Source organism: Salvelinus fontinalis, chromosome 4, assembly GCF_029448725.1.
Source record: "Salvelinus fontinalis isolate EN_2023a chromosome 4, ASM2944872v1, whole genome shotgun sequence".
Taxonomy (NCBI): domain Eukaryota; kingdom Metazoa; phylum Chordata; class Actinopteri; order Salmoniformes; family Salmonidae; genus Salvelinus; species Salvelinus fontinalis.
The window spans coordinates 15787538-15803441 of NC_074668.1; the positions used below are offsets into that span (position 1 = coordinate 15787538).

General features: G+C 41.4%; 1 protein-coding gene across 3 annotated transcripts in view; it reads left to right on the forward strand.

Annotated features, from left to right (window-relative positions):
• fibcd1a (fibrinogen C domain containing 1a) overlaps positions 1–15904 on the forward strand; it is a 120939-nt gene that overhangs the window by 92773 nt on the left and 12262 nt on the right. For 2 of the 3 annotated variants that reach the window (XM_055918894.1, XM_055918893.1), the window contains one exon: positions 15398–15577. The exons of the other annotated variant lie outside the window; for it this stretch is intronic. In XM_055918894.1, the coding sequence (XP_055774869.1) occupies positions 15398–15577 (180 nt within the window). The remainder of the gene's footprint in view (positions 1–15397; positions 15578–15904) is intronic. 3 annotated transcript variants of the gene reach the window in all.

Here is a 15904-nt window from a genome sequence, read left to right on the forward strand (position 1 = left end):
AAATTACCCATGTTTGGTCACGTTATTCGTGGCTCTTTTTACCCCCTATGCACGTTGTTGTGAGGAGAGACGCTGGGAGATGAGAAGCAAGTACAGGGAGTGAATATTTAATAAATAACGGACATGAAACAAAACAAGGGCAGTGTCTGGACAAGGGGAACAAAACGACATTAATGCAGACATGGGGAAGAAACTGAGGAAGTGACAGATATAGGGGAGGCAATCAATAAGGTAATAGAGTCCAGGTGAGTCCCATTAAGCAGAGATGTGCGCAATGATGGTGACAGGTGTGCGTAATGATGGTCCGCCTGGCGCCCTTGAGCGCCAGAGAGCGGGAGCTGGAGCAGGCGCGACAGTTGCGCCATTTTTACAGCCCGCTATTGGGTTACCTTCAGATGACTGTGTGCTTTATAGCACAAAACAACCAACACTCGTATTCATGAGTCTCCCCATTCGATATTGGCAACATAGTAGTTTGTAGCTCAAACTTTTCGGTCTGAATAGTTGGTTTTGTGAGATGACCTCTTCAAAATTAGGACGTCTGCGCCAGCAAGTTCAGTTGACTGCCGTAAAGCTTGTGGATGTCGTAGAGCAAAACAATCAACACTTATTGGTTTGTAGCTCAAATGGTTCAGGTTTTACAGACGATTTCGTGACTATTTTCTTGTCTGCATCTTTTCATATGTAGCAAAAGACTGCTTTCACAAACTTTATATTTGGACGGAAAGAGGGGATTGAGCTGCAGCCACTACAAGAAAGGGCAAGTACTAGCAAAAACACACAGGGACCTATTCAATATTCAAAATCAAAATGACATCAACGTGTGACTCACAGGTGTATCAATCGACTGTGGGGTTAATGGAGGAATTAGCTTTGGAACATTATTTTATGCATGATCTATAGTTCTTTGCACAGAGAGTGTTCTTTAATGAAAGCCTCTCCAACATTATCCAGGTAGAATCAGGAATTCCCCAGGGCAGCTGTCTAGGCCCCTTACTTTTTTCAATCTTCATGAGTAAACCCAGTGTGTCTATGTATGCGGTTGACTCAAAACTATACATAACAACTACTATGACTGCAACACTTAACAAAGAGCTGCAGTTTGTTTCAGAATGGTTGGCAAGGCATAAGTTACTCCTAAATATTTCAAAAACTAAAAACATTGTATTTGGGACCAGTCATTCCCTAAACCTCAACTAAATCTTGTAATGAATAATGTGGAAATTTAGCAAGTTGAGGTGACTAAACTGCTTGGCGTAACCCTGGATTGTAAACTGTCAGATTGATACAACAGTAGCTAAGATGGGGAGAATTCTGTCCATAATAAAGCGCTGCTCTGCCTTCTTAACAGCATTATCAACAAAGGCAGGTCCTACAGGCCCTAGTTTTGTCACACCTGGACTACTGTTCAGTCGTGTGGTCAGGTGCCACAAAGAGGGACTCAAGGAAAATTGCAATTGACTCAGAATAGGGCAGCACGGCTGGTCCTTAAATGTACACGGAGAGCTAACATAATATGCATGTCAATCTCTCCTGGCTCAAAGTGGAGGAGAGATTGACTTCATCACTACTTGTATTTTCGAGAGGTATTGACATGTTGAATGCACCGACCTGTCTGTTTGAACTACTGACACACAGCTCAGACACCCATGCAGGCACGCCCCCCATAGTCTGTTCTTGACTTGGGGACTGTGAAGAGTTCTCTGGTGGCATGAAGTCAATCTCTCCTCTCTCATGACTACATGGAACTCTATTCCACATCAAGTAACTCATGCAAGCAGTAAAATTAGATTTTAAAAACAGATAAAAATACACCTTATGGAACAGCGGAGGCTGTGATGACACACAAACACAGGCACAGACACATGCATACACACACACACACAATAACTGAACGCACACACTTAATGTGTTGTGAAATCTGTTGTGAAGGTATTGTAACGTTTTTAAAACCAATCATTTTGCTGAACCCCAGGAGCAGCTGCTGTCTTGGGAGGAACTAATGGGGATCCATAATAAATCCCAGGAAGAGTAGCTGCTGCCTTGGCAAGAGCTAATGGGGATCCATAATAAATGAAAATACAAATAGATAAGAAACACATCTACAGTATATTGACAAGACTATCAACATATTTATTGAACATGTATTGTAAAATTGAATTGCAGTTGAAGATTTACCAAACTAGTGGAGATATTTGTTATGTTAGTGTGTATACTGTAGCCTTGTCCCGCTCCAGGCCTCACAGTGGTCATTATGGAGTGCTATTGCTCAGCGAGCTGCAGGCATAATCTCTCTCACAGCTCCACTCTTCCTACTCTCTCTGGGTTTAAACACATTGACCCCTCAAAACGCACACACACACACTGCACTGACTCTATGCACGCACACTGGACTCTACCCACACACTCACACATACTTACACTGACACCCCAACACACACACACACACACACACACACACACACACACACACACACACACACACACACACACACACACACACACACACACACACACACACACACACACACACACACACACACTAGATACGCCCACACACACATAACCATAACATGCGCACACATGTATACTGACTACACACACACACTCACACCAGTGGAGGCTGCTAAGGGGAGAACGGCTCATAATAATGTCCGGAACGAAGCTAATGGAATGGAATGAAACACCTGGAAACCATGTGTTTGATGTATTTGATAACAATCCACTGATTCTGCTCCAGTCATTACCACGAGCCCGTTCTCCCCAATTAAGGAGCCACCAACCTCCTGTGACTCACACACACACACTTTCACACTCACCACATATCCTGTTGCCTAGTCACTTTACCCCTACCTATATGTACATAGCTACCTTAATTACTTTGTACCCCTGCACGTCGACTCGGTACTGGTATTTCCTGTATTTAGCCATGTTATTTTTACTCGGTATTGTAATTTTTTATTCACTGTGTATTTATTCATTTTGTCACAATTTTATTTTTTATATATATTTTTTTAATCTTTAACTCTGCATTGTTGGTAAAGGACCCGTAAGTAAACATTTCACTGTTAGTCTACACCTAATCTTTACGAAGAATGTGACAAATACATTTTGATATTGTTTTATTTGACACACCAGCCCTTCCGTTACAGTCTTTCCATTCAGTTGATGTTAATTGAAATACTGCTGACAAACCAATGGTCACAGTATGTCTGTTTTATTCTGTGTGTGAGTGTGTCTGAGTATTATGCAGTGTGTGTGTAGTTGGATTACTATTGTTTACTTAAAGTGATGAGATGGGCTGGATCAATCACGTTTGATGTCCTGTGTTTTTATAGCGTTGTTTGTGCAGACATGGCAAATGCCTAAACCGCCGCTCCCTTTGGATCTGACAGATGAGTTGTATCCATTGGTCAGGAACCAGGTTCAGCCAGGTATTCACTGGTGAAGTTTTCCTCTTGATGTGTCCGTTGTAAATTGATATTTAGTCCCTTCAAAGTACATACAGCTCTTGCAGGTAAATGATAAGGCGTTTACAGCCGCTGCAAAGTTATCCTCAATGTATTGAATAATGTAAGCTACAGTTCTGTTTTAAGTCTGATATGTGTATGCCCTGTATTGCAGACCCTCCCTGAGTCCCTAATCTTATATAGTCATAAAGTAAATTGCTATAAACAACTCTGGATGGCGGAGAAGGAGAAAGATAAAGAGAATGTAACACATTGTATTTCATTGTGTAACGGCTTTCGTCTTCCTCCTCGTCTGAGGAGGAGAAGTTAGAAGGATCGGAGGACGAATGTGCAGCGTGGTAATTGTTCATCTTGTTTAATAAAAGTGAACACTCAAAATACAAAAACAACAAATGTGAAAAACCGAAACAGTTCTGTCTGGTGCAGACACACGAAGACTGAAGACAACCACCCACCAAACCCAACACAAAACAGGCTACCTAAATATGGTTCCCAATCAGGGACAACGATTGACAGCTGCCTCTGATTGAGAACCATATCAGGCCAAACACAGAAATAGCAAAACATAGAAATACAAACATAGACTGCCCACCCCAACTCACGCCCTGACCATACTAAATAAAGACAAAACAAAGGAAATAAAGGTCAGAACGTGACACATTGTTCTAGAATAATATCTCACAATAGCATAGAAGCTAAGAGCAGGGGTCACCAACAGTGAATGTATTGTTGCAATTGCTAAATTATCTTGACCATAATGTATGTGCCTACAAATACCTAGGTGTCTGTTAAACTAGGTGTCTGTAAACTCTCCTTCCAGACTCACATTAAGCATCTCCAATCCAAAATTAAATCTAGAATCAGCTTCCTATTTTGCAACAAAGCCTCCTTCACTCATGCTGCCAAACATACCCTCGTAAAACGGACTATCCTACCGATCCTTGACTTCGGCAGGGCAGCGATCCTTGACTTCTACTCAGCAAACTGGATGTAGTCTATCACAGTGCCATCCGTTTTGTCACCAAAGCCTCATATACAACCCACCACTGTGACCTGTATGCTCTCGTTGGCTGTCTCTCACTACATATTCATCACCAAACCCACTGGCTCCAGGTCATCTATAAGTCTTTGCTAGGTAAAGCCTCACCTTATCTCAACTCACTGGTCACCATAGCAACATCCACCCGTAGCACGTGCTCCAGCAGGTATGTTTCACTGGTCATCCCTAAAGCCAACACTTCCTTTGGCCGCCTTTCCTTCCAGTTCTCTGCTGCCAATGACTGGAACGAATTGAAAAATCACTGAAGCTGGAGTCTTATATCTCTCTAACTTTAAGCATCAGCTGTCAGAGCAGCTTACCGATCACTGTACCTGTACACAGCCAATCTGTAAATAGCACACCCAAATACCTCATTCCCATATTGTTATTTATCCTCTTGCTCTTTTGCACCCCAGTATCACTACTTGCACATCATCATCTGCACATCTATCACTCCAGTGTTAATGCTAAATTGTAATTATTTCACCTCTATGGCCTATTTATTGCCTTACCTCCCTACTCTTCTACATTTACACACACTGTACATTGATTTTTCTATTGTGTTATTGATGGTACGTTTGTTTATGTGTAACTCTGTGTTGTTGTTTTTTTCACACTGCTTTGCTTTATCTTGGCCAGGTCGCAGTTGTAAATGAGAACTTGTTCTCAACTTGCCGACCTGGTTAAATAAAGGTGAAATAAATAAAATAAAAAATTGTATTGAGCTCCATGTCAAAAGATAGTGTAAATGTTCTGAGACATTCTAATACTGGTATATCTGTCAGCACAATACTAGTGTGATTCCTGATCACACAACTAGTTTTGATCTTTGCCTCTAGACTATTCTAATCATAGATCTCTCTAAATCCCTCTCCTGTAGCGCTCCTTCATCTCTGACTACTTGTCAAATAACATCATAGAGAGAAGGCCTGTGAATTGATGAATGGTCTCTAATACGGTTCCAATTGGCCTTTTTCCCCACAATGTACAAGTACCCACTCCCAGTGTCTTCTACGTTGGATGGAATAAGTCCTCAAATTGTACTGAATTTCATAGAGATGAGCCACCATGACATCAGCTATTCCCTGTTGTGTCGTTTGCCAACATAATCACAAAGTCGTGTGGACCGTGTGGACAATGTTCAATAAAACATTGTTTGGCTCAGCATTGTTAATAATGTGTTTCGTTAATCGCTTTTGTGGTTGTCTTAGACTAACTACTTATCTTACTCTGCGAGTAACTCTCTGCTTGTTCCACTGTCCAGAAATGGACTGAAATAAATTTGAACCCCCAGTCTTATTTTGGCCATCCCATTTTGCATATAATGTATATGCTATCACACCATTAAGCCTTTTTATCAATCCAATCCATGCTTCTGCAATTTGCAGCCCACTTGTGTTCAACCGAGGTGAATTCCAAGTCGGGGAAATGAGATGAACAGAGATACAAGCAGATACCCTAACTATTTTCCCTTGACTAATCTTGATCACATACCATACAATGTTTCCTCTGTATCTCAACTTGAATATTCATTGTTTGGATTGTTTTGAATTAAATGCATTTTGTACTTTCAAAGGTAGATTTTTTTGACGCTCCGTCTGTGTGAGCTTGTTGATGCGGTTGAGAACTCGCCAACACTAATTTTTCCTTTTATTTTCATCTGAGAGGTGTAATGACTAATCTTGTGTACTTTGCGAAGCGCTAAGAGGGAGATGATGCCTGACTAGCAGAGGATGTCACGCCCTGATCTGTTTCACATGTCCTTGTGCTTGTCTTCACCCCCCTCCAGGTGTTGCCCATCTTCCCCATTATCCCCTGGGTACTTATACCTGTGTTTTCTGTCTGTCTGTGCGAGTTTGTTTTGTTTCTCAGACCTACCAGCGGGTTTCCCCTTGCCTTGTCTATTTTCTAGTTTTCCCGGTTTTGTCCTTTCTGCCTGGCTGCCTGTCCGGTACCTTTGCCTGCCCGTGTTTCTTCGACATTGTCTGCACCTGGGTCTTACCTTCAAATGTGATAGAGGAGGCAAAATCCAGCTAATGCCCTGGAAGATAAGATGTTGACGCTCCTGAGAGTGAATTTAACTTGATTGTATTTCTGAATTTCTCTTGATGCTACAGTATCATATAGCCAGTATAGAATTTCAGGGGCGTCATTTTTCATTCACACGTAAGCATAGATATGTGGGTAAACCATGCGTGGGATCATTTCCATTTAAAGTGTGAGATTTATCAATACGAGCGCAGTGGTGTAAAGTACTTAAGTAAATATATTTTAAAGTACTAAAGTTTTTTGGAGGGGATATCTGTACTTTACTATTTATATTTTTGACTACTTTTACTTCACTACATTCCTTAAGAAATGTGTACTTTTTACTCCATACATTTTCCTTGACACCCAAAAGTACTCGTTACATTTTGAATGCTTAGCAGGACAGGAAAATAGTCAAATTCACGCACTTATCAAACGAACATCCCTTGTCATCTCTACTGCCTCTGATCTGTTGGACTCATTTAACACACATGCTTCTTTTGTAAATGATGTCTGAATGTTGGAGTGTGCTTGTGGCCTTCTGTAAATAAATTACAAACAAGAAGATGGTGCCATCTGGTTTGCCTAATTTAAGGAATTTGAAATGATTTATTCCTTTACTTTTGATACTTAAGTTTATTTTAAACCAATTACTTTTAAACTTTTACTCAAGTAAAATTTTACTGGGTGAGTTTTACTTTTACTTGAGTCATTTTCTATTAAGGTATCTTTACTTTTACTCAAGTATGATAGTTGGGTACTTTTTCCACCACTGTATGAGTGTTTGCTTGAGAGTGTGTAAATGTACCCACAGCCATGACCATGCGTATACACAGTGCCAAGTGGTGGAATAAGGGAACAGCTTGTTAGCGTAGAATGGGGAAAACACAAAACATGAAGAACACCTGCTCTTTCCATGACATAGACTGACCAAGTAAATCCAGGTGAAAGCTATGATCCCTTATTGATGTCACTTGTTACACCGAACAAAAATATAAACGCAAAATTGACTGAGGCCCAAAAAAAATGGGCCTCACAATGGGCCTCAGGACCTCATTATGGTATTTCTGTGCATTCAAATTGCCATCAGTAAAATGCAATTGTGTTCATTCTCCATAGTTTATGCCTGCCAATACCATAACCCCACCACCAGCCTTCTGTTATGTATATAAAGTGTATTATTGGGATGTAAACGCAAAATGTAATACATTTCAACTGTATATCTGACATGGTACAGGTGTCTTCTTTTTGTAAGACCATAACCATGTTTGTGAGGTGTATACTTTTGTTTCAAAGTAGATTTGTTTAAGACTACCAAGAGACACTCTCTGTGTGACCCTGATTTAGCCCACTGCAGTAGAAGTTTGTGTCAAGAACTGCAAAGCTACTGGGTTTTTCATGCTCAACAGTTTCCCGTGTGTATCAACAATGGTCCCCCACCCAAAGGACATCCAGCCAACTTGACCCAACTGTGGGAAGCACTGGAGTCAACATGGGCCAGCATCCCTGTGGAACGCTTTCAACACTTCATAAAGTCCATGTTGTTCTGGGGGCAAAAGGGGAGAGGGGTGCAAGTCAATATTAGGAGGCTGTTCCTAATTTTTGGTATACTCAGTGTATATGTTGAAAATATCTGAAATTGTGAGAGTAATAATTCAATAATTTTTGTAAATTCATACAACATGCCGATCGCCATCTCACAGCCCTCGATGAGCCAATGTTTTGGATGCAATCATCAGCAAAACAAACTGTGTGTGTATGACGCTTGTAGGATTGTTTGATAAATCACACTTTTTATATGCTTCTGAACATTCCGTTCGTAAGTATTATTTTTGAATGGTTTCTACTCAATATTGATAAATAAGACCCCAGGATTTCATAGCTAATAGATGTTCTGATTGTTCAGAAGAGCCTATAGCTGTGTGTTAAAGCAAACAGATTTGAGCATCCAATCGTGTTAATCTAGAGACATGTAAATATACTGATGGAGAACTTATCATCTTTGAATTAATTATACTGTGTCTTAGGCCGTGTCTACACTTGACACTTACATGCGACTTCTGCTATCAGAATACGAAGATCGCATTGAAAAGACAGGTCTAGACACGTAAAAGTCGCACTGTGAGGAGGTGGTCAGGGACGCATTGTGTGTAGATTTATCCTCAGTCTGTACGTAATCAGGTTACCGAAAGCGCATACAGTGGGAGATGTGGTCAGCACTCCGCCCACAAGACTCAACAATGTTTTGTTTGGCTAGAATTATGCTAACCCGTTAGCAGTCCATTTCGCTTTGCATGCTAGCTAGCTGGCTGTTAGCTACAGTAGTTATCTACTGCCATCAAGTTGTTGTTGTGTTGTTATCATATTTAGCCTATTCCACCGTTTGCAGAGTGCATACTGGCATTTGAATATAGTGAAGGGAAAATTAATCCGGACACAATGTGGACATGGTGGACACATTTAAATGTAAGTATAGACGCATGATGTGTTCAGAATTCCAAATCGGAACTCCATGATCAGAATACAAAAACTGCATTAACTGTCAAGTCTAGACACAGCCTTAGAGTCTCTCCCCATCGTAATTGTACAAGCTTCATTAGCTCAGCTTTCGCAGAGAACGACATTTTATTTTTAATTGAATAATTGCTATTTTATAAGCCTGTAGGTTAAACAATGACAGAGGTTAGCTGGATATTGGACGGTCTCCCCCGGGAGTGTTCCCCTCAGAATCGCAGAATCCAGGAGGACGCTTCTCATGGAGAATAATGTCAAATACAAAACAAAAGCTGCATCAAGCCTAATTAAATCTTCACCCTTATTTGCATAGAACTGCGCTAAAGGCGGAGAACGGCTTTGCCAAATCAACTCTGCACAGAGGCCTGAGCCTCCTCAATGCAGACGTGCTGGAAATGAATGAAATCAATACTGATGCAGTGGTGTGCCTGTCTACGGTGCCGAAGCCACAGGCGAAACCAGCTATTTAAAGTAGGGGGACGTAGGGAGGGCCCCAGGTGTCATGGTGGGATGATTAATTTAGAGCAGAACTAAGAGGCTCCATGTCACCCTTTCTGACAGGTGTTCAAAGAACCCCTAACCTAGACCTGCAACTCTCAGGGTCGGCGCATAAGGCTGTGTGATGTACTCTATGAAGTCCTCTCTACCTCTCACCTCTCTCTATGCCTTTATCTGACAGGGGAGGGAGAACACCCGAGCTAGACGTGTTACCAAGAACAAGCACTACTGAAAAGTTAAATCCTTCTGCTGCTGCTGCACAGATGGAAGAGTGTATTCTTAATAATTGGTGGCCAGGAATGTTGCTTCCTGAGGGAAAGGTAGTGTAGTCATGATCATGACCAGGTGGCGAGATTCATGTTTCCTCCTGACACAATAAAAAAGAGCTGGTTAATAAATGCATCAAATGTGGCCAATCTCCTATACATACAATAATTACTCACCTTAAATAGTTACGCAAACATATTTTTTTTTGCCAAAAAATACGTGCTTGAATAAATAAGTCTTGAAAATATTAGACCAATTTTACAGTTTCTACATAGTTACATGTAAGCAACACAATTTAAACTTACTTTGAAATGTAAACAACTACCTCATAAACTTTACTTGGTGTATCTGTCACTAAAGTGATAATTCCCATCAGAATCTTACGGGTGCAAAGAGTAACTAATAATCTTTAATGAAAGTCTTAATTTACAGTTGAAGTCGGAAGTTTACATACACTTAGGTTGGAGTCATTAAAACTCATTTTACTTTGTGCATGAAACAAGTCATTTTTCCCACAATTGTTTACAGACAGATTATTTCACTTATCACAATTCCAGTGGGTCAGAAGTTTACATACACTAAGTTGTCTGTGCCTTTAAACAGCTTGAAAAATTCCAGAAAATTATGTCATGGCTTTAGAAGCTTCTGATAGGCTAATTGACATCCTTTGAGTCCTTTGAGGTGTACCTGTGGACGTATTTCAAGGCCTACCTTCAAACTCAGTGCCTCTTTGCTTGACATCATGGGAAAATCCAAAGAAATCAGCAAGACCTCAGGAAAACAATTGTAGACCTCTACAAGTCTGGTTCATCCTTGGGAGCAATTTCCAAACGCCTGAACGTACCACGTTCATCTGTACAAACAATAGTACGCAAGTATAAACACCATAGGACCACGCAGTCATCACACCGCTCAGGAAGGAGACTCGTTCTGTCTCCTAGAGATGAACGTACTTTGGTGCGAAAAGTGCAAATCAATCCCAGAACAACAGCAAAGGACCTTGTGAAGATGCTGGAGGGAACAGGTACAAAAGTATCTATATCCACAGTAAAACAAGTCCTATATCGACATAACCTGAAAGGCTGCTCAGCAAGGAAGAAGCCACTGCTCCAAAACCGCAGTGAAAAGCCAGACTACGGTTTGCAACTGCACATGGGGACAAAGATCGTACTTTTTGGACAAATGTCCTCTGGTCTGATGAAACAAAAATAGACCATAATGTTTGGCCAAAATGACCATCGTTATGTTTGGAGGAAAAAGGGGGAGTCGCAAGCCGAAGAACACCATCCCAACCATGAAACACGAGGGTGGCAGCATCATGTTGTGGGAGTGCTTTGCTGCAGGACGGACTGGTGCACTTCAGAAAATAGATGGCATCATGAGGCAGGAAAATGATGTGGATATATTGAAGCAACATCTCAAGACATCAGTCAGGAAGTTAAAGCTTGGTCGCAAATGGGTCTTCCAAATGGACAACGACCCCAAGCATACTTCCAAAGTTGTGGCAAAATGGCTTAAGGACAACAAAGTCAAGGTATTGGAGTGGCCATCACAAAGCCCTGACCTCAATCCTATAGAAAATTTGTGGGCAGAACTGAAAAAGCGTGTGCGAGCAAGGAGGCCTACAAACCTGACTCAGTTACACCAGCTCTGTCAGGAGGAATTGGACAAAATTCACCCAACTTATTGTGGGAAGCTTGTGGAAGGCCACCCGAAACGTTTGACCCAAATTAAACAATTTAAAGGCAATGCTACCAAATACGAATTGAGTTTATGTAAACTTCTGAACCACTGGGAATGTGATGAAAGAAATAAAAGCTGAAATAAATCATTCTCTCTACTATTATTCTGCAATTTCACATTCTTAAAATAAAGTGGTGATCTTAACTGACCTAAGACAGGGAATTTTTACTAGGATTAAATGTCAGGAATTGTGAAAAACTGAGTTTAAATGTATTTGGCCAAGGTGTATGTAAACTTCCGACTTCAACTGTATGTGTCAAAGCCATTAACAAAAACGATTTAAGGCATTACCAATTACTGATTAAAGATGCAGTCCAGGTTCTTAAGCGCAACAAATTCGTAACATATTGTACGAATCGGATTCGTAACATAAAGTGTAGTAATATAATCCAGGACGTAACATCATACGAAATGGACGACATCGTACACACTTCGATAATGTAGTACACCAAAAACAGGGATCTGTTTTGGCACTGCAGCACCACTTTCAAAACTATTGGTTGGAATTATACAAAGGTTCTGGAGTATCACTTCAACACCTGATTATTAAGATTTAATTTGAGATAATGAATATGCTGTTAAACGTCTCCACTGCAATGAGCGCTATTTTATTGGATGAGAGATTCTCAAGGGGTCTAATTAAAACCCTAAGCACAATTATGTAAATTCACAGGAAAGTGCAGTTTAAATATAAGTAGTGTGCTTAATTTCCAAAGAAATTTCCAAAGCTTTGATGCTGGAAAATGTTAAATGATTTGGCTTGAGATATGTAAACTGTCAGTCTAAAAGCCAAAAGGAACTGGTGTAAAAATATACATACTGTGAGCACCGGGATGTAGGGTTAAGACAACACTGAAAAACTCACATTTACAGGCATGAGAATTGATAGATTTACCATTTTGCGTTGATAAGGACAGACCTACCAGTATGTGCCAGACGGCTCAACTGGGATGAATGAGTGAAGGTCAGACAAAAAGAGGTTCAAATTGGAAAACAGCATGGAGAGTTGTTCATCTCATCAATAATTCAAAAGAGAACATGCAAACTGGCAAGTAAATGCATTTTTTTATTTGTGCTTTTTCAGTGTACATATCTATCTGTTTCGACATACTGGAAGTCTCTATGGCCTGAGGCTCTGCGTGTACCAATTAATGTCTCAAACTTTTTCCCAAATTATGAAATAACTATCCGATCTATCTGAATGGTACACGTTGCTCTAGTCTAGATGGTGGTGAACTGTTATGGAGACGCATGCAGACAGTGCCACGTCACTCAGTGCATTTGTGCATCATGCACATCGTCTAAGATATCCTTGAGCTCCACAGTTTCACAAGTCCACAACACCCCCTTAAATTAGCCCTTAGCTGCTCATTCAATAAGTATTCCAACCTTGTGTGTGTCTGGTGAAATAAACAGTGAATACAGAACAAGTTGAAGGGCACACAAAACACAGTGTAGCTGCCCGATATTAAGACAACGTAGTCCAGAATATGAAGCTGTTTGCCTTCAGTGTTATTCTCCTGCCCTCTGTTTCCTGTGGTCTGCAGGCTGGGGAGAATGTCAGACAATCTCTGGAGACCGCTCCTTGCGGAGGGATTAGCAGGCAGTAGCAGCGATCAATCAAATCAAATGTATTTATATAGCCCTTCTTCCATCATCTGATATCTCAAAGTGCTGTACAGAAACCCAGCCTAAAACCCCAAACAGCAAGCAATGCAGGTGTAGAAGCACGGTGGCTAGGAAAAACTCCCTAGAAAGGACAAAACCTAGGAAGAAACCTAGAGAGGAACCAGGCTATGAGGGGTGGCCAGTCCTCTTCTGGCTGTGCCGGGTGGAGATTATAACAGAACATGGCCAAGATGTTCAAATGTTCATAAATGACCAGCATGGTCAAATAATAATAATCACAGTAGTTGTCGAGGGTGCAGCAAGTCAGCACCTCAGGAGTAAATGTCAGTTGGCTTTTCATAGACTCATTAAGAGTATCTCTACCGCTCCTGCGGTCTCTAGAGAGTTGAAAACAGCAGGTCTGGGACAGGTAGCACGTCCGGTGAACAGGTCAGGGTTCCATAGCTGCAGGCAGAACAGATGAAACTGGAGCAGCAGCACGGCCAGGTGGACTGGGGACAGCAAGGAGTCATCATGCCAGGTAGTCCTGAGGCATGGTCCTAGGGCTCAGGTCCTCCGAGGGAGAGAAAGAAAGAGAGAAAGAGAAAATTAGAGAGAGCATACTTAAATTCACACAGGACACCGGATAAGACAGGAGAAGTACTCCAGATATAACAAACTGACACTAGCCTCCCGACACATAAACTACTGCAGCATAAATACTGGAGGCTGAGACAGGAGGGATCAGGAGACACTGTCAAATCAATGCCCGAAAAGGCATGGTTATCAAAGGGAGTTTGTGTCGACAACACTGACAACCACACAAGTTTACCCTGAGACACTGAAGGCTGTGGTGGTTTATTTACTGTAGTTACTAAGTTATCTGTGGGTGTCTTTAATCTCAAATTATGTAGTCCTTATTTCTTCAGGGGCAAAACTAGTACATATTATTTCATATTAGGGATGATGCTATGATGCCATCTTATAGCTTGTTTTGCGAACACACCTAAGTGCATGCAGAGTTCCAGCTGATCTGTGGATGTCATAATAGTATCTCATAAATAATAATTGTTGAATTTCTTATATGATCCTAACACACCCTTACAAAAAGGAATGGTGCCCTGTGTGAGGGAAACCCCTTTATATTCTATCGACACCGATGCACGAGTGGGCACACCGTTGCACCTGTGGGTGCAATTGTGGAGACTGATGATAACCTTCCAGTGTAAATAGCCCATCTATGTATTTGTTGTGGAATGAACCCATTAAACAACACTGTTTATGCCTGATGATGAACTCTAGCGATGTGCTCTGCTGCTGGGAGAAGCCTATCCAATGGATTCTGCTGTTTGAACAATGTGTCTGCACTGGGCAGAGGACGGATTAGGGAGGAGAGAGATTAGGCTACTTGGTGTGGCTTTCCACTGTAATTTTAAGGTCATTCTCGAGTGCTGAACCTTTTGGAGTTAAACTTAATCTAAAATTGATTTAGACGCTCCTCCAGCAGCCATGTAGTGAATTAGTCAATCAGCGTGCTAGCGATGCGTTCCAAGATTTCTATATGAGAACATTAACTCTTTCTGGTATTTGAGACCACCGCACCATAGCATAGCACATACAATGTGCATACAGAGCATTATGGGTAATAATGTTCATCGTGACTTTTTCCTTAATTTTATACTCACTGGCTATCTGTTTAATTGTCCTATAGCATCTACAATGCATTTCAGACAGCAAGAAGCAGTTAGTGAAAACTGATGTGGCCACCTGCAATGGAGGCCCACTGGGCACACACTGGTTGAACCAACTTGAAATAGATGTTGAATTGACGTCTGTGCCCAGTGGGGGTTCACTTGTAGGAACCATACGAGGTGTTCCACAACTGTCGACAACAGCTGTAGAGACGCAGCATGATTGGCTTAGTACCGGCAAAATCTCCTGGCCTATTCTTTTTCTGTCCTGGAGGTACAGCACATAGACCAGTCTACGGCCTACAAAGAGAATTAATATGAGGGAGAGCACAGTAGTTCCTTACCAAGCACCCATATACTTGCAGAGAGAGAGGTGCACCCCACTGGGTCCGAAAGACCTGAAAAGTTAGTTACTGTGCCTTGGATACTGTTATCGTTCAGTGATGGAAAGTGCTCCATTGTGCCATTCCTATTTCTCCATCTTTAATCACAGCTGTTCATGTCAGATCATGACGGGCCTCTCCTCTGTTTCGTCTCAGGTTTGAAGAGGATGCATGCCTTGACCATCCAAGCCAACTACGAGCTGCGAATTGACCTGGAGGACTTTGAGAACAGCACAGCTTTCGCCCAGTACGGAGCCTTTGGAGTGGGACTGTTCTCTGTTGACCCGAATGAGGATGGCTACCCGCTGACTATTGCTGACTACTCAGGCACTGCAGGTACTGCAATACCCTACTGTACTGTAGCCATTTATTATGGCTCATACCTGTCGGTTTAGTCGACTTTATAAATCCCCTATAAATCCTATAAATTCTAGTTTGTTTAAACTTCTTTAAAACTTTTAATTTATATTGGTTCTACTGATCTTTCTATTGGTCCTACTGATCTTCATATTGGTCCGACTGATCTTCATATTGGTCCGACTGATCTTCATATTGGTCCTACTGGTCATCCTATTGGTCCTACTGATTTTCATATTGGTCCGACTGATCGTTATATTAATCCTACTGGTCATCCTATTGGTCCTATTGATCTTCCTATTGGTC